Below are 26,853 nucleotides of genomic sequence, written 5' to 3'. Positions count from 1 at the left end.
TTCTACTTAACAAGAGAATACGGATTTAAATACCGTATTTTGAACGGTGACTGTAATTCTTTTTCAAACAGAAACGGGTCCATAAAAACAAGAAGTAAGATTACAAACCAAATTTTTAGTTTAGCCGTAACGGTATCTTTCGAAGATATCCGTTATTTTGGGATTTCACACTAAAAACAGGCCCCGAGTATGAGTGGTTTCTTCTGAAGCTCTGTCTACACTATCAAACTAGTTTGACAAAAAAAGTGTGATGTGCCCAAATATGGTAGTGATAATGCTTAAATATGGTAGTGATATGACATCATCATGTCCATATATGGGCACATCACATTTTTTTGTCACATAAAGTTTGATAGTGTGGATAGAGCTTTAAATTCCGACTACGTTCATGATTGTTTTATGACGGGCGGCGGCCGCCTGAATCTGACTGCTAGTCACCCGGATTATTCATAACATAAGTATTGTCATCACAATGGTTGTCTAAACATATAAATCAAACATTAATAATAATGGTATCATCGTGATACATTATGATTAATTGCAAAATGTGTAAATAAACTGGTTGTTATAAAACAGTATTTGATCAATAATAGCAGTGCATCGATAATGAAAAGCTTTATTGACCAATAAGCGTCGTCCTTGTATATGACGAGCGTTGCGTTCAGAAGCGATTTTTAATCCCTCCATAACAGAATCTATTAACTGGCGTTGTCAGTAACAATAGTTATAATAACGACTACACAGCTAGGCTGGGATTACCAGATGTAGTAACCGTTTGAGACGGGCTAGCCCTGTAAAATGACGCATTTGTGGCCATAAACTTGGAGAATTTTCGCTTGATTGTCTTATTGGAAATAGGCCTACATCGAAGAAAATGCATGCACTACGCAGACGACAAGAGCAACTGAAGGGACATGCGTGTTGTGCAAAACTTTGCGCTCATTTTACTCTACTTTTGATAACTGCGGTCTGGTTTTTTTACCTCATTTTTGGTGCGGTGATATTTATTGCAATTGAGGAAGAAGGTTCCGAGGAAAATCGCAAGAAAATGAAACAAGAATTTACAATACTCATGACGGATTTTTTTAAAGACACTGTGTGTAATAGTTCTGTTGAGAATAACACGATATCGGAAGAAGCATTATCGGAATTGGAAACGAAATTATACCGAGTAATGGGTTTATCCCCCAACGAATATATCCATTGGGATTTCCTTGGCGGAGTTCACTACTGCTTATCTGTAATTAGTACAATAGGTATGTAATATATTGTTGTTAATTATTATTAATTAATCTCGAAATTATTATAATTGTTACTGCATCTACTGTTTCAAATAGATGTTTATGAGGCATAGAATAAAACAGATATAGGTAAGATGCTTTATTCTCATTGCCTCGTCCTTCGGATGGGACGTAAAGTCACAGTCCCCGTGCAGTAAGTACGTTGCTCATTATATACACGATAAGGAATCTGTACACTAAGAGCATGGTATCGTATGCTCAGAGATAACAGAATAAATATCAAAATCATTGAACTAACTAGTATCAAGGCAATCTAACAACAGGACACTGAGCTCGACTTCTCAAGATAGGAACTCGTAACAGTCCTTTGATCTTATGTCTGGCTGCGACAAATACCAACAGTACTGTACTGTGTGCATATTCTCCGCGACGCGCGGTGTCTATATTAAAGTGTGTGGAACTGATCGTGTCGCAGCCACAAATAAACCCTTTGATCTCCGGAGCTCAGCATCATGTTGTTAGATTGACTTACTAGTATTGTGTTATGTGGCTTGACGCAACATAGCAGCTGTACTGCACAACGAGATCAAAGTATTTAGTCAAAGCTCGAATTAAAATGTACCGCACTAAATACAAGTCGCGAAAATAATCATTCATATTCACGTACATGACCTGTATAATAATGATACATACTTATATTCTACATTTTACATACAGCAAATGCGACCTATTAAGTTCGTGCATTTTGTGTCGAGGTTAGGCCTATCTAATATTTGCATATATTTACATGTAACAAACTACGCATATAATAATAAAGAAACAAGACGGTATAACGTGTCACCATGAAGGCATCCCATACTTCTTCCAAAATGGCGGAACAAGCAACATGGAAACGGAATGTTGTTTCTATATTTTACTATCGATAACACAAACAAATGTATCTAGATATATTATTGTTACTCACAAGAACCCGGTACCATCAACTCGACACTAAACAATAACAACACTCTACGTCACACATCTAGTATAGGCTGTTTAATTGTGTATGCGAATAACTATGATAGTTATGAATATGAATTAATATTGTAAAGTAAATTTCTTAAACGAATTAGAATTTTTTAGATTCATAATTGATGATAACAATAGAAATGTAAACATTAATGTTTTCTTTAATAATTAAGCCAGTTCAAAATAAGATTGGTGAAATTCATAATTAATAATGTATATTGCGTCATCGATTATTGCCACATTACGCCTTTGTGAAAGAATTAAAAAATGTGTCCCCACACCCAACCCGCCACAAACCCCTCTTGATCCAACAGTGTCCCCCTAATAAGGGTGTCCCCCTGAATAGGGGCTGTAATTGTAGTCGTGAGGTAATTTAAAAATTACCTCACGACGTTAAAACAGTATATTTCCCGTCATTCATTTCATGGGAAGTGTCCCCTTAATAGGGGTGTCCTCTCCTCAGGTATGTCCCAAATGAGGAGTTCTACTCAAAATTAGCACGCACATTAGATAGCCTAATGTTGTTAGATGCTAACGTAATATAAAGACAAACGACTCTATTCCATTGATTACTACACTATTAGCTTTGTTGATTATCGATCGATTTTAAACTCATTTTCTATTTATAAAGGGATTAGCAATGGTCATGACGCACAATGGATTAGGTACATACTAATCTCACGTTCACTAGAAACAATCCTAATTGGGCATGTTTCGACTGTAACGACGCGGTACCAAATACTAGGAACACAATCGTCAATCTCGTTATCTAGGCCCCTAAATGTGTTCAGTATCATAGGCAAAATATGTAATACAGCGGTTTATGTGCTTCTTACGCGACACCTTATTATAGACCCTTTAACGTTTAAAATAATCTAATTGTCAATGATACACCACACGTCATGTGATATACACGTTATGATGTATTAAGGAATCTGCCATGATACCGTACGACACACACGTGAATGTGGAGATACAGGCGCACTGGGGCGATTCGGGTGTGTTGGTCAGTATAAGTTTGCGTGATCCCAAATAGTTTGGTATCCATATACTTAAAATTACTCGCTCTAAAACTATTATTGGCATCATGGTCTTTCCCAAAAATGGTTACCACCCGTTTCTGTGTCTTTCATAATGCTATACTCTCAAAAAGAAAAAAATACCAAAAATATTGTACACTTAAAAGTAGCATATGCCAACGGCTACCAAGATATCTCTATAGACGGTTACTTGAACCAGTGCCAGTACCTACCGGTACCTCTGAAAAGCCGGTTTATTTTCGGATATGCAAAGTTTCCCGGAAATTGTGGGCGGCTCTTTTATGTGGGCGCGTCCGAGGAGGCCTGTGAACTCCTCCCTACATACATTTCAGTCAAGTCAAGTGTTCAAGTCAAGTGTTCAATTCAAGAAACATTTATTGACCAAAAATATTATATTATAACAATGGTTGGCAAATAATAGTCGAGAGACTACAAAAGGCCCAATGGGCCTGTCGCTGTAGTCCCTCTTTAAATTATACAAATAATAATAATTTGGCAGGCATATCGAATGTTGTTTGTTTAAAAAAACAAAAACAAACGACTGTAGTACGGTAGACTTTAATTAAGATAAGTGTACTGTTCGATTAATATACAACAATACACGTGCCTAATGTAATTCTAATGTAAATAGGCCTATACGCTATATTAGAGTTTATTGTTGGTTTGCGAGAGAGTGCACAATTTATGTAAATCCTACGTAATGTTTGTATATGATTAGTAACTGGATACAACAATGTAAAAAAACAACGTCATCATTCTCGTTGGAGTAATATAATTTCATATTTTTTTAAAAACTTTTATTAAAAGGTAAAGGTGAGTCCCGTGTTCATTCTGAACGTAGGGGAATGAGCTCATTGTACTAAGCCTCAGCTTTCCACGCCGCCTTTTTCTCCCTAGCATTTTCAACCAGGTACTCATTTACAGCTGAGTGGACTGGGAGTTGTCGGGAATTGAACCCGGGTCTCTCTGTATGACAGTCAAGTGTCCTAACCACTCGGCTACCCAACTCCAACTTTTATTACATACCTTATTTTATATTGGCGCACTGCGCACAAAGGTTATAAAACTGGGAGGGTGCGGGGGGGGGGGGGGGGGGATGATGTTTTTTCATTTATAGTAGATTATGTGTGGATTTGGGAACAATAAAATGACAGCGTTAGAATGCCTTTATCTTGGTTAAAATGATTGTGGCAAAAGCAGTCTATCGTGATTGGAACGCCGCCAACACAAAACGAATAATTATGGAACGCCGGGAGTGCCACTTTCGGCGACCTTTTAATGCGGCGCAATGGCATTCACCAGCGACTTTGTCATTGAGCGGCAGCTACACCATCCGGTGACTTGTGCATACGGCGACTTTATAATTTGGCGACTTTTATATTTTTTGAAAATAGGTCAAAACGTAAGAAAGAAACGACTGTTTCCAAAGTCTAGCAATTTGTATGTTCTTTGAAGTGTTTATGGGTCATTTTCAGTAAGTGTCTAAAATCGTGTCCCCATACATCATTGGTTTATAAACTGAAAATTCATCATTGAACAAATAAAAATTCTTGATTTGTATCATTATCACTCGCTGGGTTTCATTTTCCATAGGCCCATGGCCTACATTTATTATACAATTGCAAAAAATAATACAAAACCGGAAAATCAAACTAAAATAGGATTTTTTCCTACTTAGTGTATAGATTTGAATATCTTAACAAATAGTTGGTGGTACACCTAACCAGATCATTTTCACTATTCACAATTCTTAATCTAAAACCATAGACGCACTTGCGTACATGCTTATAATTATATTACATTTTAGGCTGTTTTAATGATTGATTCGTAGTTCTATATTTCATAATTATCTAGTAAAATTATGTACTTTTCCCTTTGCGAAAACAATCGTATACATTAATCCTCGGGTGCCTGGGGCCGGCTCGCAAACTGAATGTCGAGTTATAGGATAGATTGGGGTGGTAGGCTAGGCCTACTGCACCAAAACGATGATTTTGACAAAGTGGTTTTGCGTCACGAAAGATATTTTGCCGTACTTTGACACAATTTTAAAAGCAAAATTACGTAAAGCTCTGTCTACACTATCAAACTTTATGTGACAAAAAAAAATGTGACGTGTCCATATATGGACATGATGATGTCATACCACTACCATATTTGGGCATATCACTACCATATTTGGGCACATCACACTTCTTTTGCCAAACTATTTTGATAGTGTAGAAAGAGCTTTAAGAGGCTACTTCGTTATAATAATATAATTTATAATAACAATATTACTGTTATTAATTTATATCTTTCTCTCAGTTCATTGCTGTAACGATTGTTTTTCATAAACGATTTATTCATTCATTTATTTTACACAAAGCAAAATTCAAAAACATGATAACTTAATGTTTAGCAAATAGTTTATGCGTTGTATCCACAGAAAGCGAATAAGCTCATAGGGCTTTGACACTGGATAAGAGTATTATTAACGGTAATAATGCTATTGAAATTCGTAATAAACGATATAGAACATTAAAATGCCTAATCACATAAACGTCTTAATTTATGTAAAAAATTATGAATTTAAATATGGTAATCTGATTTGTACAAGGAATACGCTTCTTGTGCCGAAGTCATGTTAAGTAGATAATTCATGTTTATTCTAACATTTTCTGCACTTAAATTGCAATGATGTTCACAAGTCTAATTTTAATATTTAGTTAATGTTTAAAATGTCTATAGCTGTAGAACCTCTAAGGGGACACTTTCGGGACCCAACATAATGACGTAATTTAGTGGTGACTCGTTAATTTTAAAGGTTATTGGTCCCTTATAGTAGCGACTTCTTCCAAATAAGGGTTCTAGTACACTACGTTAGGCCCCAACACGGATAAGTGTCCCCCTACAGAGGTATCCATGAAGAGGGGCGTCTCAAAGGAGGTTTTTTTTAATATTTTTTACGACTTCGAACCATTATAAACCACTATTCCCTTTTGAACGCGAGTCGCAATTTCTATAACAAACGCGATTCGATCGTCAGGTACGCTAAATATTTTTTTATGCATGCGGCCACGGAATACGAATAATGATTATTTAAAATTGATAAACGGTTACCGTTTTATACAATGACTATTATTAATAGTGTCATATACATTTACATACGGTAGTTATTGTTGTATTATTTGCTTCGAATATGAATATTTTTTAGGATTCATTAAAATGGATAAATCGATGACGTACAACAGTTCAATAATGTTATGTAATATATTCACATATACCGTATAGTACAAACAACCTTTAGCATATGCATGCCAATAGGACTATATAGAGTGAATTTGAAGAATGATTTTCGAGTAGACCTAAAAATGTTCATGTCTTGTTCCCCTACATGCTTTTGATATCCTGTCACAGAAATACTTAGGGTTGTTTCCCAACAAACGCAGATTTGACCAATCACAGGCGATGGATTATTCGAACTGTCGCTTGTCATTGGTCAAGACGCTTGCGTTGCGTCTACGTCCTTGCGTTCACGCTTTATGAAATACTATAACTGCATTCCTTCCGACATGGTATACTTTGTTATTATTAATGTTAAACTAAATATTTTCATTCTTCCTTATAGGTTATGGACACTACGTGCCAGCAACTCAAATAGGGCGTGGTCTCACCATGCTGTACGCGCTATTCGGCATTCCTTTGAACTTGATATTTCTGGCCCGGGTAGGAACACATCTGAGTCGTCTCATCACTTTTACGTATTATCACCTGAGTTGCTTCATAGATCGGAGGAAAGAGGAGGAGGAGCATAGATCGGATGTGACGTCAATCTCGTCAGCGACAGCCAGCAGCGCCCAGACCTCTTTGTCAGACCACTCCAATGATACGTCACCAAATAAGGATAATTATAGCAGCCAATCACATTCATGTAACACTACTGTTAGCGTAATAGAACTGGATTATAGGGAACATAATGGTAAACAAAACGGTCACGTAAATCATGTTGATCAAGAAAAACAAAAACAGAATTCCGACATTGTGTCAGAAAATAAAAAACGGAATTCCGAATATGTCTCATATACCGGTAATAAAAAACGGAATTCCGAATGTATCTCATGTACCGGTAATAAAAAACGGAATTCCGACTCTATCTCATATAATAAAAAACGGAATTCCGACTTGGAAAAACAGGATTTTAATTCCAGAACATCCAAAACCGATGGAAACTACAGTTCGGTTCCTGAAAATTTTAAAGTACCTGTTTTATATGTGATTTTCCTATATTTTATGTACAATACAGCCGGAGCAGCTTTAATCTGGTATCGAGAATACGAATGGACTTTCTTAGACTCTTTCTACTATGCTTTTATTTCGCTGAGTACGATCGGATTCGGCGATTTGCTGCCGGAATCGTTTACGAGCGACGACCAATTAGAACGCATCATTGGTGATATGATTTTGATACTTTATATATCGCTCGGAATGGCCCTGCTTTCTGCTTCTTTCACAATATTGATTGATAGAGCGAACGGGTTTGATAAAAAGAACGAAGAAAAACAGGAATCGGAAGATACAAAAAGTGAAACAGAATTATGCTAGTTGGAAAGTAGAACAAGTAACAGATAAACATTGCTATTGTAGTATTAATAATTACAATAATAATGAGTGGTATATACAAACTGAAATAATCATGCATGCCTTATTGATGAAGTCAAGCTTCGATTACCAACTGGGTTGTTGGGGTAGGCTATGGCAAGGAAAATCCGCCAAAAGTCCTCAATCCATACCATTTTTTACATGAATGGTTTGTGTTGATGATGAATGCATTATTGTTGAATGGTGTGGATTGAGGAATTTTGGCGGACTTGGCTTGCCAAAGTAGGCAATCTAATAGCCGGACACTGAGCTCACATGGTCAAGATAGGAACTCGTAACAGTCCTTGATCTAAATGTGTGTATGTGACAAATACCAACAGTACTGTACTATGTACATATTCTCCGCGGTAAAGGAGGAGAGTTGGAACTGATCGTGTCGCAGCCACAGATAACCCTCTGATCTTCGGACCTCCGCATTATGTTGATAGATTCCCTTGGTTGGGGCCAGGGTGGGGTGGGGTTGTAAGAGGGACCCAGAGTGATTGAGGAAGGAAGAGATAGAGATGATAAGAGGGAGGAAAGATGGAAAAGAATATATGAGATAGTAGAATTATTGTCATGAAGCACAAAGGTTAAAAAATGTGTATTAAATACAGTGCTGTATAAGTGTTTTACGATATCCTATAATATACGTTTATATGTCTACACTACAGTCGTTCATTTACTTTATAATATTCATCAGAGTGCAACACAATCTGTTCACCTACCTACCCGCCCATCTGCATATCCATGAATATTTTTCTAGAATAAATATTATTGTCGACCGTTTACAATGATTATATTCAAATATTCAAATGCGTATTGTATTATTTTGCAAATTTATTCTACGCCTGAAATCTTTGTTACTCGTTAAAATGCTGTAGAGTATGTTGGGAGTTTAATGCGTGGACGCAACACAACAACGTAGGGGCAACGTAAATGAGTTGACCAATCGCAAGCGATAGTTCGGATGATCCATCGCGTCGTGATTGGTCAAATTGCTTGCGACGCTCTTACGTAATTACCGTAGTTAGATATACGTTACGTTTAGAAAAAAAATTCATCCAATATTTAAAGATGTATTGTCCCCCAAAAACATAAAAAATGAATCAGACTTTGAATAGGCCTATGTTATTTTGTAGTTTTAATAAACTTAGGCCTAATCACTTCCATAGAAAATTGACAAAATTAATGGTTAAATTCAACCAAAAATCCATTGGCTGGCAGCCAATTTGACCATTTTTTGCTTTAAATTACATTTTTTCAGGTAGGCCTAAATACATTTTTTTTCGATCCAAATTTTGGTCAAAGTGGATAACTATTATGTTACATTAAAATGGAATATTCAACAAAAATTTATTTAAGAATTATTTTTTTCAGGAGGACAATACATCTTTAAACTATGTAAATTCTCGACAAGTTTTATTTGTTTTCAATAAATTATGTCTAATAAGATGTAAATATGCCGCAAAATGTATTAGGTATATTTAATAATGCCATTCTGTTTAAAAATTTATGCTTTTTATCAATCTTTTTTATTCACTGAAATAAATGATGATACATTTTCTAAGATCCTTATTCGTTGGTTTTTTTCACAGGAATTTATTCGTATACTTAAAATGTACTTTTTAGATTTTACAAATAGGCCTATAATGTGTTCCTTTATTATTGTACATTTTGGAAAACACGCCGCGCGTTTTATTATTATGGTTGATGACGGTGGAAATACAGTGACAATAAAGCTCATACTGAACCGATGACGTTGTTGATATGACAATGATAAATGATAAGAATATATGACGACGATATGATAGTGATAACTGGTTGAGCAGATAACCTGGCGGTGGTCGCCACTCCACTTCTGGCGGGCACAAGATATAAGTACCGGCCGCCGCCAGATAAAGTCTCAAATTATTGATAGATAGATTAATTTTCAGCATATCCGGATTATTACAAGATAGTATAGATTTCATTTTCTCAAATATTTCAATTTGTAATAAAATGTAGATTCTCTGAAACTGCCCACAACAATGCAATTATTCTAGGAAATTTGGATTAACATCTGAGAAAACATTAGCACAACTATTGTATACGTTTTCATGAGAATACATTATATTTTAGCATAACCGAAAAACATATTTAAAAGTACAGTACGATGAAAAACTAAATATATTAATTAACCTCTAATATTCGGTACACATTTTAACAAAGGAATTTGATATTGTATATTCTATTAAAATGTGGCCTGAAATTATTTATAATAATCGATAATATTACCAGTTTGATAATATGAGTATTAGAGATTATTATTAATTTAGAAATTCGAATGACGCAAGACCGGATTAAACCAGCCAGTACTACTATCAGCAAAGGTCGTTACCCCCCGGAATAATGAAAGTTTGACACCTTCGGCGTGTCATAAATTCAAGAAAAATCAATATTTGAACAGTTTAGTTTATTACGATATTGTAAGTTGTAAACAGAAATGTTTTAAATTCTACAGGTTCTATAATACAATACTAGGATAGAGTTGTTGCATAAAAACAAAGTGTTTTCTTCAACGTTGAGAACACGTTTCAAAATATGAAATAGCCTATCGCCTGGCTCGAGACATGTGTCAGAAAACTCCTTTTGCTCTCTGTAGGCCTATCGACTATAGTCGAAATTACAAACGGGTATTGCGAGAAGATTAGACTGGCCCTAAGTCTGTAGTTATTTCGAGGCTTTTCGACGTTTATGGAGAACTAACTTATTTCTCCATGGGCTGAGTTTACAAGCTCAAGTAGTATACGTATGAAACGCCATATGTACCAAGAACATATTTATCCGTTTTACTAATATTAAGTCAAAACTCCGTTTGGAACCCAGACTACGAGAAGATCTGTGGACATACAAATGTCCTCAATACTAAATATTTAAGCGACCGGTCATCCAGCCTTCCTGAAGATAAGAATGAGAAGGAGGAGGTGGTCACAATCCGGACAATGCATTGGCTGGCAAGGGGTCCAGTGTTCTATGACCTTTGAGGCCGTATTAATCAATTAAAAAAGAAAAAAGCTCTGTCACAATTTGTTATGGTACATACGGTATATTAGTGTATATTAGCGAAACAGCAAGATGGCGAATATTATCAAATTTAGCGTCCATTTTTTCAAGACCGTTTATTTACGCATGGTTGTGGCAAAATGAAAATAATGTCTTCTATCAATCCATGGATATAGGCCAACAATATCAATTAGAATCGAAACTGAATCACACACAGTTAGCCAAGAGGATGTATTACATGGAAGGCTAAGTTACACAGACGAGCGGTAACGGTTATAAAAACATAGAATCTATGATTGTTATGCATTATGATCATTATTGCACACAACACGGAGCGGACAAGCGGTTTCCGCTCAGGATAGATACATATTCTACGTGGGACGTGGTTATCCGCCTACCGTTACCGTTCGTCTGTGTAAATTGGCCTTAATAAAAATGATGAGAAATCAAGACAAGAATATACTCAAATTTTAATTTATTTAAAAACTAATCAATAAACATCTCTTTAAAAAAAGAAAACAAATTTTTATATAAAATTGTTGTATGAGGTATTTTTTATGAGCGTTGAAACATAGAAGTACAATAAAAACGATTTTTTATCTGTGTGACGTCACTCATAATCGTGCGGCATACTAGAAAACCCAATTATAAAAAGATGTATTACACGTGTGCTCGCTGATTTTTGCATTTTAAAACTATATACCCTAGTTTGTAATAACAGGTGTATATTTTGTGTGACGTACTGTAAACTAATTACCCCTAAGTTACTGAAAAAGTGTAATGTATTAAAAAAACACTATTTTCTGACCGATTTTTTTAGAAACGAGTTTTTGGAAAATATTACCATAATTTACCTGTTTTGTTATGTAATCACTTTCAATCATACTTAACATAATAATTATAAGCTGAGAAAGTCTGAGTGGAGCTCCACTTTAAACTGAGTGTAAATAAAGGTGACCAATTTGGCATCAACATATACATTTTTTTGTTTGCTTTAAAAAAAAGAAATCTTTAAAAACCTGAATTTTATGAAAAGTGAAAGACAACATTATTATAAATATATCTACATATTATATACAGTGTAACTTTTTTCAGCTGCTAACTTAAATATCGATAGAGGGCGGCGGACTGTAGGCCCAATTCACACACCGTGTGTCAACGCTCAGAATTAGCGCCAGTTGTTGAGTATCCGCTTTTTGTTCCGTTTCGTTTAAACGGATAACCCTTTTTGTTTTTGGGTTTTTTTGTGTGTGGTGCGAAATCCGTTCGTGTCTATGATTTGTCTTCACGCCCTGAATTAAAATAAAATTGAAATATTTTGTTACTACTGTATGTAGTAGTCTTAAAGGACCACTATCGTTCGTGGCTAGCTGGTAGTAGAGAGGAGGACTAAAATAGATTCTTTATCTAAGTATTACGTCACAAATGTGCGCAACGATTCCGATAACAAACATACAGGAACAGGAGGGAAAGTAATTTAAATAAGTATTGTCAGCCGTGCGTTGCCGGTAGTACATGCCTTTACCCATCGCAATCTTAAAGCCAGACTATGAGCGCTCACTCTGCTGGCTAAACCCAGGGGCCCCGGAGTCGTTACAGGGGCCCCTGTGCAGCGCCCCCAGAGGAAAAGACAGGCATTCAAATATATCGAAAAGGCTAAAAATGCCCGAGGCCTACATACAGCGTCGGCGGGCCACTTGGGGTTCCTAAAGCAGTTCTCCGTGTTACGCCACTTTAAAGCTTTAGTTAGTAGGCCTACACAAAAAAGGAGTGAATTAAATCGTTTGTTTTTACATTGAACTGTCGCTTTTATTTTGCTTAATAATTACGAGATAATTTAAAAGAATTAGGCTTACCATTGTGAGTTTTCTTGTGGCTTCGTAGGTTACAAGCCAGAGCGAACTTCTTGTTGCAGACATGGCATTCATGAGGACGCTCACCTGTTGTAGTCAATTGAAACAAAATATTTAAAAGTTTTTTGAATAGCGCCACCAATGTTTGGTTAAGAAACGAAACTTTTTTTTGGTTATTATCACAGAGAAGTTGACGTCACAAATTCCTAACACGAAGATTAACCCGATGATGGAGTCGGAATGTCGTTAATTTTTAAAACTTTATTTTTATATTAATTAAGAAGAATATTATGATGATTGTCTGGTTGGCAATTAAAGAAAAGTCCTTTAAACGCACTGCCACGTCACGTGTTTTATTTTCCCATAGTTCATTAGCACTGAGTAGTATTTTGTATCCAACATGGCTACGTACCCGTATGTAACATCAAATGGTTTTTCAAGTTGGTATATTTGCTAAATCCGCGTTCACACACGTAGCACTTGTAAGGCCAGTATCCGTTGTGTACGTACATGTGACTCTTGAGGTCACCGGGGGTCGGGAACGACTTGGAACACATGGAACATTTGTGAGGCTTTACCTGTAAAATAACAATTTCAAGAAATTAATACTAATGATGACGATGATGACGTCAGTGAAAATGGTTAAAAATAGAGAAAGACACATCCCAAAGCGCTAGGACACGCATGACAAGTTGTGGCTTTTAAGTAAAGTTGACCAATCGCAAGCGCCGACAGTTAAGATCGCGTCGTGATTGGTCAAATGTCTCGCGTTGCGCGTAAGTCCTTGCAGCATTGCGTAGCACCAATAGGATCCAACGTTGGAGGGACTGTTCGGTTTAGGATTAAGATGCGCCCCCACCAACATACGTAAAGATCGCCAGTTCACTGTACTGTAAGTAAGTAAGCTCTGTCTACACTATCAAACTAGTTTGACAAAAAAGTGTGATGTGCCCAAATATGGTAGTGATATGACGTTGTTGTATCCATATTATTATGGGCACATCACATTTTTTTGTCACATAAAGTTTGATAGTGTAGACACAGCTAAGAAAAGACCCTTCATATGTTATTGCAGCGTGTTTCATACCTTACTATGTGTCATCTTATGGTAGTATAGATTGGAGCTAGCCGTGAATCGCTTGTTGCATGTCAGGCAGACATGAGGCTTTTCACCCGAGTGTATCCTACGGTGGGTGTTCAGTGAACTCGACGTGCTGAAGGCTTTTAAACAAACATCACATACGTGTGGTTTCTCTCCTATCGGATAAAATGAAAATATTATAGTACTGGGTATCAATGGAATGTTCAATACTCAAGCGAAATGTTAGGATGATGAACTATAGGCCTAGATAAATATGGTATTAGGAGGGCGTGCAATAGTTGTGTAGGTTTATGGCGCGCCGTTTGATAACGTGATTTTTTTTAAAATAAACGTGTCGTTTTGGCGCGTGTTACAAATCAAACGTTAAAGGGCACATTCACGTATTTGAAATAGGCCTACGTAGGAAAGAAGAGGAGACGTACGGATTCATTCGTTAGAATGTTGAAATGAAGTGCAGAACTTATACTATCTTTGAATGTATACACTAATTTAAGAAAGTTAGGGGTGGAGGTGGCGAAAGTACCTATCTTCCCGTAATAAATAAATAACGAATTGTGTGAAAACAAGAGCTATGATTGAACTAGGCCTACCTGTGTGAGTTCGCATATGCCTCCTCAGTAGGGATGGTCGGTCGAACGTTTTGCCGCATACACTGCACGGTAGCATTGGTTTCTTGCATAGTTTAGCTGTAGTGTCGGTCGTCGAAGGGTTGGATAAGTACATGCACGTATTAGGCAAATATGATCCATTGTAAACTATAAAAAAAACAACATATATACATCAGGCACAGAACATGAATTCTAAACCTCCCGGTGATATACTGAAATGTAATTAATTAATTTGAAACGATTAATATGAGGAAATCTGTGAAAATGAGAAAAAGTCGCCCAAAATGAGATTCAAACACGGAACCTTCTGCTTGATATGCAGATGTCCTAACCATTAGACCTCTGGGGATTTCGTGGTATTGTTCAAACTCGATAGCGACTCTTTAACATTCTCGGCGTGGTACGGCGGAACACCACTAGTCTCTCAATTGTACGTACAATGGTTATCATGACGTCATATTAATTCTAAAACATGTTAATTTGGCCTAGCTTACCTGTGCCTCCTCCTGTCGATGGTTGATTTGTGTCACGTGTTGCATCCGTTTTCAGTAAACTTTCTATGCTAAAGTCAGTAGATTCGAAGAAGACAATGAGTTCACTACAAGGCGTTACGGGCTTCAGAACACGAAACACCGGATTCCCTAAAAAAGAACAAAGCACGGAATATTATAAATAGCATGACGTCATCGTGTCATCACATTTTTTGTCACTTAAAGTTCGATAGTGTAGACATAGCTTAAGGTATTAAATGGTCAGCCATTGCAACAACCGTTCATTTAAGCTTGGTTGTTCCACCTTTGACGCAACGCAGACGTAAGAAGTGTACCGCAAGTAATTTGACCAATCACGACCCGATAGATCATTCGAACCGTTGCTTGCGATTGGTCAACTCACCTCATAGAGTGCGCTTACGTCGTTGCGTCTAAGTTGAAAACATGCTTAAATGAATGGTAATTTGTAATTAATAAAAACAAATAGCTTTATGAACTAAAATGAATTTACCTTTGACCTTTGACGCAATAACATTCGCATCTTGACGTCTGGATGTTGACTGTATAAACCGAACCCAGTTACATCTACGAACCATCGAGTCATCACTTGCTAGGAACACTTCAAAACTACCATAGCCATTACGTACCTACGGGCAAATAGAAACATACACATAATAGATACGAATCTACGGGTAAATAGAAACATTCACATATTAGAAAATTACGAATCTACGGATAAATAGAAACATATACACATAAAAGAAATTATGAATCTACGGGTAAATAGAAACATACGCATAATAGGACTGTACGAATCTACGGGTAAATAGAAACACACGCATAATAGGAATGTACGAATCTACGGGTAAATAAAAACATACACGATAATAGAAGATTACGAACCTACGGTATAAATCGAAACATAAGACATGTTATCTGTAATGGTAAAACATCAATATTATTCTTTATAATGTTATTCATGGGTTCAATCGTTCAGACTCAGTTTTTACGAGGGTGTAAGTTGGATTCATGGGCACAGTAGAGTTATCGCTAACATTGGTGGGTATAGGAACCAACTTAACCCCGTGTAAATAGTGACGTCATATAATCTTAAGTTGTCTTTATTTTACAAGAGTTTAACTAATTTGTTTTATTGAAAAAAAGAAGTAATCTCGATTGTAGATTTGTATTGGTATTTTTGCACTCGCCATGCTCCTGTCTATGGGAATTGAAATCAGTTGGGCCCGTAGATTTGGAGGCTTGAAGATGACAATTTAAACGGTAATATATCATATTTTAAAGTTAACCATGACGAACTTTTAACTATAAATTGATTGAAAATAAAGTGTGGTGTTTGAAGGTGAATTGATAAAATAAACGTTTCAATTGGGAGCTAGCTTTCAATTAATAGTTGTCGTTGAGCCGTAAAGAGAAATATTTACAGTACGGTCGTTAAAACGCAATCTTAATCAATAGAAATCCACGTTATGTTTATAATCGTTTCGTGTTTTGTTTGTAAAATGCCGACTATAAATGTGTGAAGTATTGGCGAGATTTATGCGAGTTTAGGACTTTCATTGGCTTCACCCCGTGAACCAATCTACCCTGGTCAGTAAGCCACGACGTTTTGGATCATAAATCGATGACGGCGGGGACTTAAAATTAACCACAGTTAGAGGGACAACAAAACTTGCATATAGACGAGAGTAAACACAGTAATGCTGGTCGCACGCAACCTTCTGTTACCCAGACTGTGATATAATAAATAAAAGATTTTATACGATTTAATTGGTGTTGGAACTGACGACGGACGTAAGTGTGGACAAGTAAACTATGGGAATTGATAAAGAGCAATAAAAACGATCGGACAGAGCTGGATGAAAGTAAACAAAGTGTCCAGTGAGATGTGTCCAGTTCACCTTGTTATTAAAAGTATAGGCCTATTGAAAACAATTATTTGTATTGTAGGCCTATTACTATTACCACAGTTTAACACTTTCCCAATTATACACTTCCCGTAATGTTAATCTACTAAGTTTTATATAGCAAAAATTAACTATTTTTTCCAAAGTATCATAGGAATAGGCCTATTTGTTAATACAAAATCACATGTGTTTCATATGTACCTAGTAGTAACCCTTAGCTTAACCTTACATGATACAGGCACCACATGTGATATAATGATACTTCGGAAATAGGTAGATGTGGTATCACTGGGAATTTTTTATAAAATGAACAACGTTGCATATGTCAAAAGTTAGGATTTAGATGCCATTTTTGGCCATAATATTGAGATGGCGGCTAATTTTCAAATGCACCTTTACATGACCGTTTCGTCATTTTGATACTCCATCTGTTGGGTGAGTGCTAATATATGCCAATATATACGATCAGTTCCTTTAAAGACTAGGCCTATAGTCACCTCATGGTTCAATGTATAAGATTGTGCGATGGTGATTTATCCGCTACGACATGTTGTTTGAGTATACAAGCACCATATTTTAAGTTAAGTCGAAGACCAATTAGTAATGACAACAATAATGAAAATGTGACCAGAATCTGCCTACTAAACATGCGATGTGCAATATAGGATCGTGATTTACGCGCTTAATTATAAATAGATTATTGTGCCAAGTGCGCTCCATAGCGAAACTATTACGTCCGATGAAACGTTTACACATAGGCGATAAGAGTTTTATTTTTGTTTTAAATATTTATTGATTTTGATATTAATTGAAAAAAAAACTTACGAAATCAGAAAAAAGTATTTTATTTCAAAGACCATGGAGATTGATATGTAACTAACTATAATATTTTGATAGATTAAAAGTTCGCAGTGATCTCTTTTTAAATAAAAAAAACCGAATTATTTGTGTATTTTTATTTATTGTCAATTTATAAATCTTCATGATTTAAAAATAGATACAATTAGAGATAATCTATGCCTAATTTTTATTAAATAACGAGACAATCCTGAAAAAGATTAATCAAATTAAAATTAAATTCTTTAAACTTTTGTTCTTTTTAGAATAGTTAAAATTAGATTACTTTGCACACATTAATCGTCACCAGACAACATCATAATATAGTTTGAGGAACGGGCCTTGGGGGTCATCAAATACCAACAACATTAAATAACCATTATACGTGTGGTCCGCCATACCTAACCAGCTATTTATCAGATGTTACGTAATAGTTATCTAAACAGGTCATCGCCCTAGTTTGACAAGGAATGAACAAGCTAATAAAGATCGTCCACAGGTAAGGTAACCATCACTCGTCTACACACGAAAACGATTTGTGACGGCTTAAAACGCCTGAAGGGACGGTGAATGGCCATTAATGTCGGGCCTAGCCGTGTGTTTGGGGTATGGAACGAGGTGCGAACGCAATAGCGCTATTCCAGATGACACAATGATTTGATAATTCATAAGATGAATGACACACAACAACAAAAGTTACTGCTAACTCCATGACTAGACCAGGAACTCCCTTTCCCATGTTTTAAATTGCCACCAAAATGCTTTGTCCTGACTCATGTAAAATATTTCATATAACTGTATTTTTAAAACAATTCAGATGTTAGATGGAATTCAGCTAAAAGTGGGGAAGAGTGACTTTATTGTCGTGTCGTGAATAGATGAAAAAAACTGTCAATATTATAAATTAACTGACCCTAAATAAAGTAGGTCTACCTTACGATGTCTTATCACTACCATGTTTGGGCATATCACTACCATATTTGGCCACATAACATAGGTGAAACATGACTGTAGCACAGTGAACCTGACCCACACCTGACAGTTCTGTTGCATTGTTTTATCAATCAGTGAAATTAGTGTTTACAAACATAGATAAAATTGTAACGTTAACGGTGTTTCTCAAAATATAATACAGTACTGTATGACCTATTGGATTTAGGCCTACTTTCAGTAAATTTTTAATTCAGGTACGTGTAGCACGAAGGTATACAATTTTTTTTAACCTCCATGGGCCTAATTAGCTCTGGTATGTTGCGACTTATCCGACTATATACGACAATTAAAATTTTGTTTTACATGAGTTCTTTTTGTGTACAGACCTTATTATGATAACTGGAATGTTTTTCCAGTGCTATTTCCTTTTATACAATCTTATTCTTAATTCAATCAATTTTGTTTAATTTTGGCACTTTTGGCTGAATTTAGACTAAACGATTGAATTTACATAATAATGTATTTTTTTTTACTCATGTTATGCAAACTTTTTTAATCTACTAGACTGTGTTTAGGTGTTTTTTTTAAAGAAGTTTAGTTTCAACTGGTGATTCTTTAAAACTCTGTCTTCATCATTACTGATGATTCATTTAAATTTCAATTCAATTTATTTCCACAATATAATAACATCATACAGGATAATAAATGCAATGAAGTAATCATGTGGGGGAGAGTCATATAAGTCAGAAAGACTTTAAGTTTGACCCACCTAAAGATATAACATTAAATACCACTAATTCTTAGATTTAATATTTAGCCTAACCATGCATGTTTTAAAGGAAGCGGTTATAAAGAAAAAGGAAAGCGTATAGATAATAATGTCAATATAAACGTGCGGCTTTATTCATTATTCACAGAAAAGCCGTTTTGGTGCTTTATTCACAGATCAAAGACATGGTTTATTGACTTGCACTGTATCAGCCGTAAGCCTACAGTACAAGAAAAAAAGCTGTCTAGAATACTAAATAGTAGATTACAGGCGATTGTCGCCGCACAGGTGTACATCAATGGATGCGACAAAAGCAGGCCTAGTGAATAAACACAATTGTTTGTTTGTTTATTTACCCAATTATCAGATAGTTAATTGAGCAGAGATATACAACAAGCCCAATACAACACGCTACTCTCCTGAGCCTAGCCGCCCCGATTCCTGACTAAACCAAACAACAACCCACTTTTAATTCGAAAATAAACCATCATAATTAAAGCTTTAGGGTTCATGGAAAATAAACCCAATAATTAAAAAAAACTATTTATTTTTAAAATAGAATAATTCGTTTGGAACAGATCCACAAAAAAACAGAAAAGTATAGGATATGACCTCTATCCATTTTTTTATCATTAGGAAGGGGAAAAAACATTTTAATTTTCTATATTATTTGACTGAATTTTAGTTGATTGATCATAATATTTTTTTTAGGAAATACAAAGTCTAAATTGAAATAGAATTGATTTGATTGTATGAAATAAATTGACGAAACGATGCGCAGTACAAAATTCGATTGAATAAAATACAATATAAAACAGTAGCTACTGTATAGGCCTATAATGCAATAAGTCTATTTACAAGAATAATCATCTATTTACACGAATAATTAGCTATTTACACAAATAATCAGCTATTTATCTTACGAATTAGTTATCTTCTTTGAAAAGACCGACAATCGTTTGATGTTTTCTTGGCTAAAATAATTTGTTTGGGCTTTGATTGTATTTTAATTATTAAGTAAATAGGATAAGTTACATAGTTTAATATGAAATGTTTGTAATTGGTTTTACATTTCTTTACAATGAATTATTAGTAACAAATAGTCGTATACAAATAATGAGCTTTATGGCATGCATTTTAACTGGCAATGCAGGGCTGTATTTAAAACAAGTTAAATTAAAGGTATAACATTATGATTATTTTATACTTCATGCTATTAACCACACATAGGAAAATAAAGGATGCTAAAAATGGCATTGTCTAATATATTGACCTAATTAATATTGCACACTGCTTTTCCCACAGTACTGTCTGTAGGTATATACCAATGTTTTATGTCTAAAAGATGGTACTTGAAGTTTAAACGTACATAATTTTAATTATTCAAAAACATTCAATAACAACTATAACTATTTTATCATGTGTAGGCCTCATATATTTCATGTAAAGTAAATATTTGTAAAAAATAGGGGGCCGAAAGGTCTTTTTTCTAATTTTGACATAATTACTTTGCTAATTAAAATACGTTTTTAATAATTAAAAACCATAAATAACCACTTAATTCAGTACTTAATCAACAAATCTTTTTATATAACAAAAATCATTGTAATACTGTATAACAATTAAAAAATCAAATTAAATGTAACAAAAAGAAGAAACTTACGTCCATATGTTGAAGTAGATTGAAACATTTGAGTCGATGAAATACAGGAATACCATGCGAATGCTCTAGCACAGCACCAGGGTTGAGAGTCGTCACCGACCAGACACCGTACTCCATCTCATCAAGCGGTGAGAACCTGCTAGTCGTAGGGGTAACAAACCGCGACGGGTAGTGGCTAGGGCACTCTGTAGCCTTGCTTGGTGCAATCACTAAACCGGGTGGTACGGTTACCCACGAATCCATCTCAAAACAAGACTAACTTTACAAAAAACTTATTGAAAACGTTGCAAATTAATTATGAACACTGTTATAGAATTAGGACGATGACTTATGACTTCAGAGACAGAATAAAGAACTTACTCCTCACACGTCACTTAAGGAATACTTTTTGGACTCTTCCATTTTTATAATGGGTAAATATATTCGCGTGCATCCTTTCATATTATTGTTATCAATCAAATAATATAAACTTTATTGTAGTATTATAATAACAGTATGAGTGCGTAAGTTACATATTTATAATCTAATTTTTAAAAGGTAGAAATTGGTTTTTTTTAAAGGTACACAGAACAATGTTTTACCCTACGTTTTATTGGAACAATCCATGTAGTTGGTAATCTTTTTCAAGATAAATTGTGTATGGATGTAGTTTTCGTATCCCGCTTGCTTTACAGCACCTAATAAAAACAGGGGTGTGTAGCCTAGCTAGCTAGCAGGAGAACAAACAGACTGGATCGAATCGACAGTGGCCTATTGTCCTGGTCGCCAGCTGGGCCTAGGTGCCTGGTGATAGATTCCAGAAGTTTTACTAATTACGATTAATTAAGCAGTCTTTACACGTTATTTTAACATTATCACCTTTTCGTTTCTTATAAAATCAAAGTTTTGGAGAAGCATGCGGTAAAACAATCACAATGTATAGGCCTAACTCTTGTTAAACATTTTTAATGAAAAGTAAGCGATGGTTAATATTCAATGATTCTGTTTTAGCCGCTGTTATATGTAGGTCATGTAAAACTATTAGAACTCACCCTATAATATTAAGACACATAGAGAAGTTTCCCCTCAATAATGGTCGGAGTTGGATATGCAGTGTTAACACATACCTTTCCTCTCGTTCGTTTCATGGGAAAGTGTTATTTTTAATGAGGTTGTAAAAAAAGAGGGATTGTACATTATAGTATCGCAACGTTCATTACGATGCCCTGTAAATAACAATCTTCTTCACAAAAATGTGTTAAATACAATTATTTTATGTAATGACATAAGATAATAATTATGAATGTGAATTAAAGTGGTGTTTGCACCGTACCACAAAAGAGAAAAAAAAACAATCAATCTTCTATCTTGTCAATAAAGAAGCCTAAGAACGGATTGTGGATGGAAATAAATTAAAAATTCACTGATAAACATACCTCTATTTTAATATCAAAATACAGATGGTTTTTATCATTGATATTTCAAATCAAAATCAATTTATTCCATAAAACTAAGGATATGTAAAAAAATGTCATCAAAAAGTTATGGAAAAGGAACTCAAAATAAGCAAAGCTTTTAAGCTAAGATCCTTAAAAACAATAATGTAATAAGAAGTTAATTAATATCAATAATAATAAAAACAAGAATAAATTACTTTAAAATATAATATAATATACAAAATTATAGTAGTAATTTTTTTAAACAAAAATGGTAAATTAATAAACAGCAGTGGGACACCCCAAATACTAAGAGGACACTTTGATCCCAAAAGTGTCCCGTGAATAAGGGGTTCTATACAGTCATGCACTGTCTTTAAATTATTTATGGGCCTAAAAGTTCAGCTAAATACTGTAAATAAATCATTACAAAAATATTAAGAAAGTCGTTTATTTTACAGCAATAATTGAATACGCCTCAATTAATTAATTATGTACTAAAACATAATCCAGTCATTTATCCATTTGCATTAAAAGAAAAGCGGCACAATAAAAGCACATTTATCTTCTTATTGACGATTAATTAGTTTAATCAAAGCGGCGTTAATTGATCTTTGGTGATTAGGGGATCGTCGCTGCAGCGGACCGCTTTGTGGTTGTCAACAATAGGCTTACAATGAGCTTATAAGCAACAAAAGACAAACAATGGATTAATGCCAAGAAGGGGGCGGGAAGTACAATAAAATAGGTGTAATAATTCTCTAATAAATTAAAAAAGAAATAAACGTTGTATATTAGTATTTGCTAAGTCATAATCTTGTTTTATAGGCCCTTTATTAAAATAGCATAAGATCACAATTTTACCGAATAAAATCATCAAAATGAAGATATTAAAAATGTGAACACTGTCTTTCTTTTTAAGAAACTGTTAACTGCTAATTTCATGTAGCTTTATTTAAATGTATTCAATATAATTATTCAATTTTATAGTTAGTAAGTGTATCATTTTTTAATTTTATTTCATTGTAATTGTTTTATTATCTGCTTTGATAGTAATTAAGGTCTTTTTACATTTGTTTTTTGGTGTTTTCTTTTGAGCACGGCCTTACTGAAAAACAACTTTCAGTTGAGTTAAATAAATAAAGCTTATTTTGTTTGGAGGCTATGCCAGGGAGTTTACAACTCCCTGCATGCTATATGCATACTGTACTTTGAAACAATGACCTACCTAAATTGCTATTTTTTTAAGCCCGGAACTCGTAATTGTTTTGAACAATAGTAAACATTGGGAAACCTTTGTTCATACTGAGTGTCACTGTTATTTATAGACTTTGTTTGTAGCATGGAGAAATAAGTTAGGAAAAAAGTTTAACCTATTTCTCCATGTTGAAGTAAATATGATAACTTCTCGGCATATCTGAAGAATATTTTAATCTATACGATTTTTCTACTTTTCCAAGGGTAGGCAAGGCCTATAATGACAATTTGTTTAAATTGTTTTGAGTGAATGTGCGACATATAAAAATACCTTTCATTTTAGGTTTAAAATACAACGCCCTCTATTAACAGAAATCATTGAACAACTTACAATTACAACAAACAAACAATATGGCGGCCTACATGTGAAAAGAAAGGTTTAATTTGAACTGCAAATAAATAACATAAATATTTAAGTTTTTCAAAATGTTGCGACGTTTTAAACCATACAGGCGACTAGCCGGAGGTCCAAAGGAACGAATTAAGTTAATGCAAGGATTAGTTATGAACCTTGTAAAATACGAACGACTTGAGACTACTTACGGCCTAGCGCACGAGACACAGAAATATGCAGAACGGGTAAATACTGCACCATATCGCATGCCTTTCTATATAATGCGATGCCCAACAAGCGGTGACGTAGGCCTAGCGTTTTCTAATGTTTTTAATGTTTAATAACGGACCAAGTTCATTAATCATTTTTAAAAAATATGTTTTATTTTAAAGAACTGATACAAAAATTGTAAACTGGTGTTAAATTAAGATATTTTATTTATTAAATTAATTAATAAATGTTGTAATTTTGTTTCAGCTGATAAATGTTGCGAAAAAGGGTGATGGCGATCCAGCAGCAATGAAACTAGCAGACTATTACCTCTATGTAAGTGATGATCAGTGGCGTATAGACTAGGCTTGTAATTGACAAAACAAAATGGTTAAGGAGGTTGGGAGTACACCCTAATTTCAATAGCATATATACTGTACAGTACTTCAAATTAAATCATTGTAAAAAATGTTTAATTATATTTTTTTTATTATTATTATAATTTAATTAAACCTAATTTTGATTGTCTCTTTGGTCTTGCAGGAAAAACAATTAATTCACAAACTATTTAAAGTGTTAGTACCACGGTTTGAAACGAACAAATCTGGTCCGTACACGAGGCTACTCAAAGTTCCAGGTTATAATGAGAATGGAATCCCAACTGCTTTTATTGAATACAAAGGAAATCCTTACCCACCGCTAAGGCCCGAAAAAAAGAAGAATCCTGATTGGATAATAAATCAACTGATCCGTAGAGCTATGGCCGATCTAAAGAACTCTGGGAAATTAGAAGCTAGTAGTGTAAAACTGCCCTCGACGAAGGAAATTGAGGGTGCGACTGTTGCTGCAAAAAGTACCAGTGAAGGTACAGCAGTATGAATATGCTATTGGTTGATTTTCATTACTGTGTGAATAATAATTGACTGTCCTAAAAATGTGTACTGTGCTGTACATTGCACCACATGTAGTAAATAAATAAAAATAATTATATTAAAATAATTGATGGTTTGTTTCTGTAGTGTTGTGCTGCAAACATGAAGTGTGTCCCCTTAACACTTAACAGGGTTGTCCCCTGAATAGGGTGTCCCCAAGGAGGAATTCAACTACAACTTCGAGTTTAATCCCACCCTCTAGTTTATGTCTGATTTCACAAACAGGCATATCCCTCGGTATAGTCCCAGTATTGACTTTTGGTCTGGATGTAGGCCTCTCTAGCTAGTTCAGATGAGTTTTTACAAGAAATGCTTACCAGGGTTTCCCTAGGTATAGTCCCGTCCCATAAAGTCGGCCCGATTTCGTGTTCTAGGGGTAGGATTTTACCAGAGGATACAGTATACGGTATATAAAGTTGAGCTTTGCTATGTGACAAAATAAAAAGTATTATTGTACGAAGAAATTCTCAAATATTGCAAACAAAATCGATGAAAACATGTTAGCTTAAGATTGTTTATTACTATTATTAATTACAGTAATTAAAAATAATACTATGTGTACTGTCATAGCAATGTTGAGCATGCATTGTTACTACTAAATACTACTGCATAAATCTTCATTCTAGTAATATAATTCTATTTTACAAATATGTAAATGAATAATAATATAACGATTGTTATCCATAAAATATAATAAAATATGTATTTACAATTCCGAAGAGCGCGAGATGGGCGTTAATTTTTTTAATAATTTAAATAGTATATAATATGCCCACTCTGCATATATACAAGATAATGTTATACATTTAAAACAAATGTGTAATTAATTAATGACACGCCAATTTACGAGGTTTATGCTTTTCAAGAATTAATGTATCTAAGATGGATTACTGATACAATATTTTAACTGGGTTGCGTGATCAACATTTAGGAACAAACGATTACAAATGATTTAATTATTGTATTCCGTCAAGCACTCTGACTCAAAAAATGTCAACACATTGTATTGCTGGTTTTGAGTGAATTACCGGAATAAATTAGTGCTCTAACCAGAATTTAAAATGATATAGCTCAGATACTGCATTTTTTAGAGAGTGTACGGTATTGGGAGCTTAACTGTATCATCGGTTACATAAAAAATATAAAAACAAACTTAAGTTCTGTCTACACTATCTAACTTTATGTTACAAAAAATGTGATGTGCCCATTATTATATGGACATGATGATGTCATATCACTACCATAGTTGGGCATATCACTACCATATTTGGGCACATCACACTTTTTCTGTCAAACTAGTTTGATAGTGTGGACAGAGCTTTAGATCAGTTGTCTAGTGAGTTAATTGTGAACATGCTGGAATCAAATTACAATACTGTTAGTTCAGCACCATAACATAGTTTTTACATATTTATATTGGTAAGCAACATACTCAAATGGATAGTTCATGCTGGCTTTGAATATTGGACATACATAGATATATTATGTGGCAGTTTTTTTTCTCTTTTTGTTGCGATTCCCCACACCACAACATATTATTATTATTGAACCTAATCTTGGGGTCTGTTTC

The 26,853-nt window shown here is 34.6% G+C and overlaps 3 protein-coding genes across 5 annotated transcripts in view; 2 read left to right on the top strand and 1 right to left on the bottom strand.

Annotated features, from left to right (window-relative positions):
• The window catches only part of LOC144850735 (large ribosomal subunit protein bL17m-like), a 65,584-nt gene extending 40,239 nt beyond the window's left edge, over positions 1–25,345 (top strand). For 2 of the 3 annotated variants that reach the window (XM_078708141.1, XM_078708142.1), the window contains exons 2-4: positions 24,181–24,386; positions 24,619–24,687; positions 24,895–25,345. In XM_078708141.1, coding sequence (XP_078564267.1) covers positions 24,234–24,386; positions 24,619–24,687; positions 24,895–25,230 — 558 coding nt within the window. In that variant the 5' untranslated portion in view covers positions 24,181–24,233 and the 3' untranslated portion in view covers positions 25,231–25,345. Of the gene's footprint in view, positions 1–24,153; positions 24,387–24,618; positions 24,688–24,894 lie in introns of those variants that run through there. The other variant, XM_078708140.1, reaches the window with a different exon arrangement.
• LOC144849906 (uncharacterized) lies at positions 652–8,280 on the top strand. Its single transcript, XM_078707014.1, has 2 exons — positions 652–1,256; positions 6,900–8,280. The coding sequence occupies exons 1-2, from the start codon at positions 875–877 to the stop codon at positions 7,871–7,873; spliced, it is 1,356 nt and encodes a 451-aa protein (XP_078563140.1). The 5' UTR covers positions 652–874; the 3' UTR covers positions 7,874–8,280.
• On the bottom strand, positions 11,415–21,378 carry LOC144851067 (uncharacterized). Its single transcript, XM_078708589.1, has 8 exons — positions 21,136–21,378; positions 15,520–15,655; positions 15,012–15,158; positions 14,500–14,664; positions 13,895–14,064; positions 13,220–13,385; positions 12,811–12,894; positions 11,415–12,246 (listed from the first exon to the last, which is right to left on the bottom strand). Exons 1-8 carry the CDS (start codon positions 21,376–21,378, stop codon positions 12,227–12,229), a joined length of 1,131 nt encoding a protein of 376 aa, XP_078564715.1. The 3' UTR covers positions 11,415–12,226.
• Positions 25,346–26,853: the final 1,508 nt, after the last annotated feature.

The sequence above is a fragment of the Antedon bifida genome, chromosome 8 (genome assembly GCF_963402885.1).
Source record: "Antedon bifida chromosome 8, ecAntBifi1.1, whole genome shotgun sequence".
NCBI classification, from domain to species: Eukaryota; Metazoa; Echinodermata; class Crinoidea; order Comatulida; family Antedonidae; genus Antedon; species Antedon bifida.
Note: the sequence above shows the minus strand (reverse complement) of the source record. Positions and strands in the feature narration are given on the sequence as shown.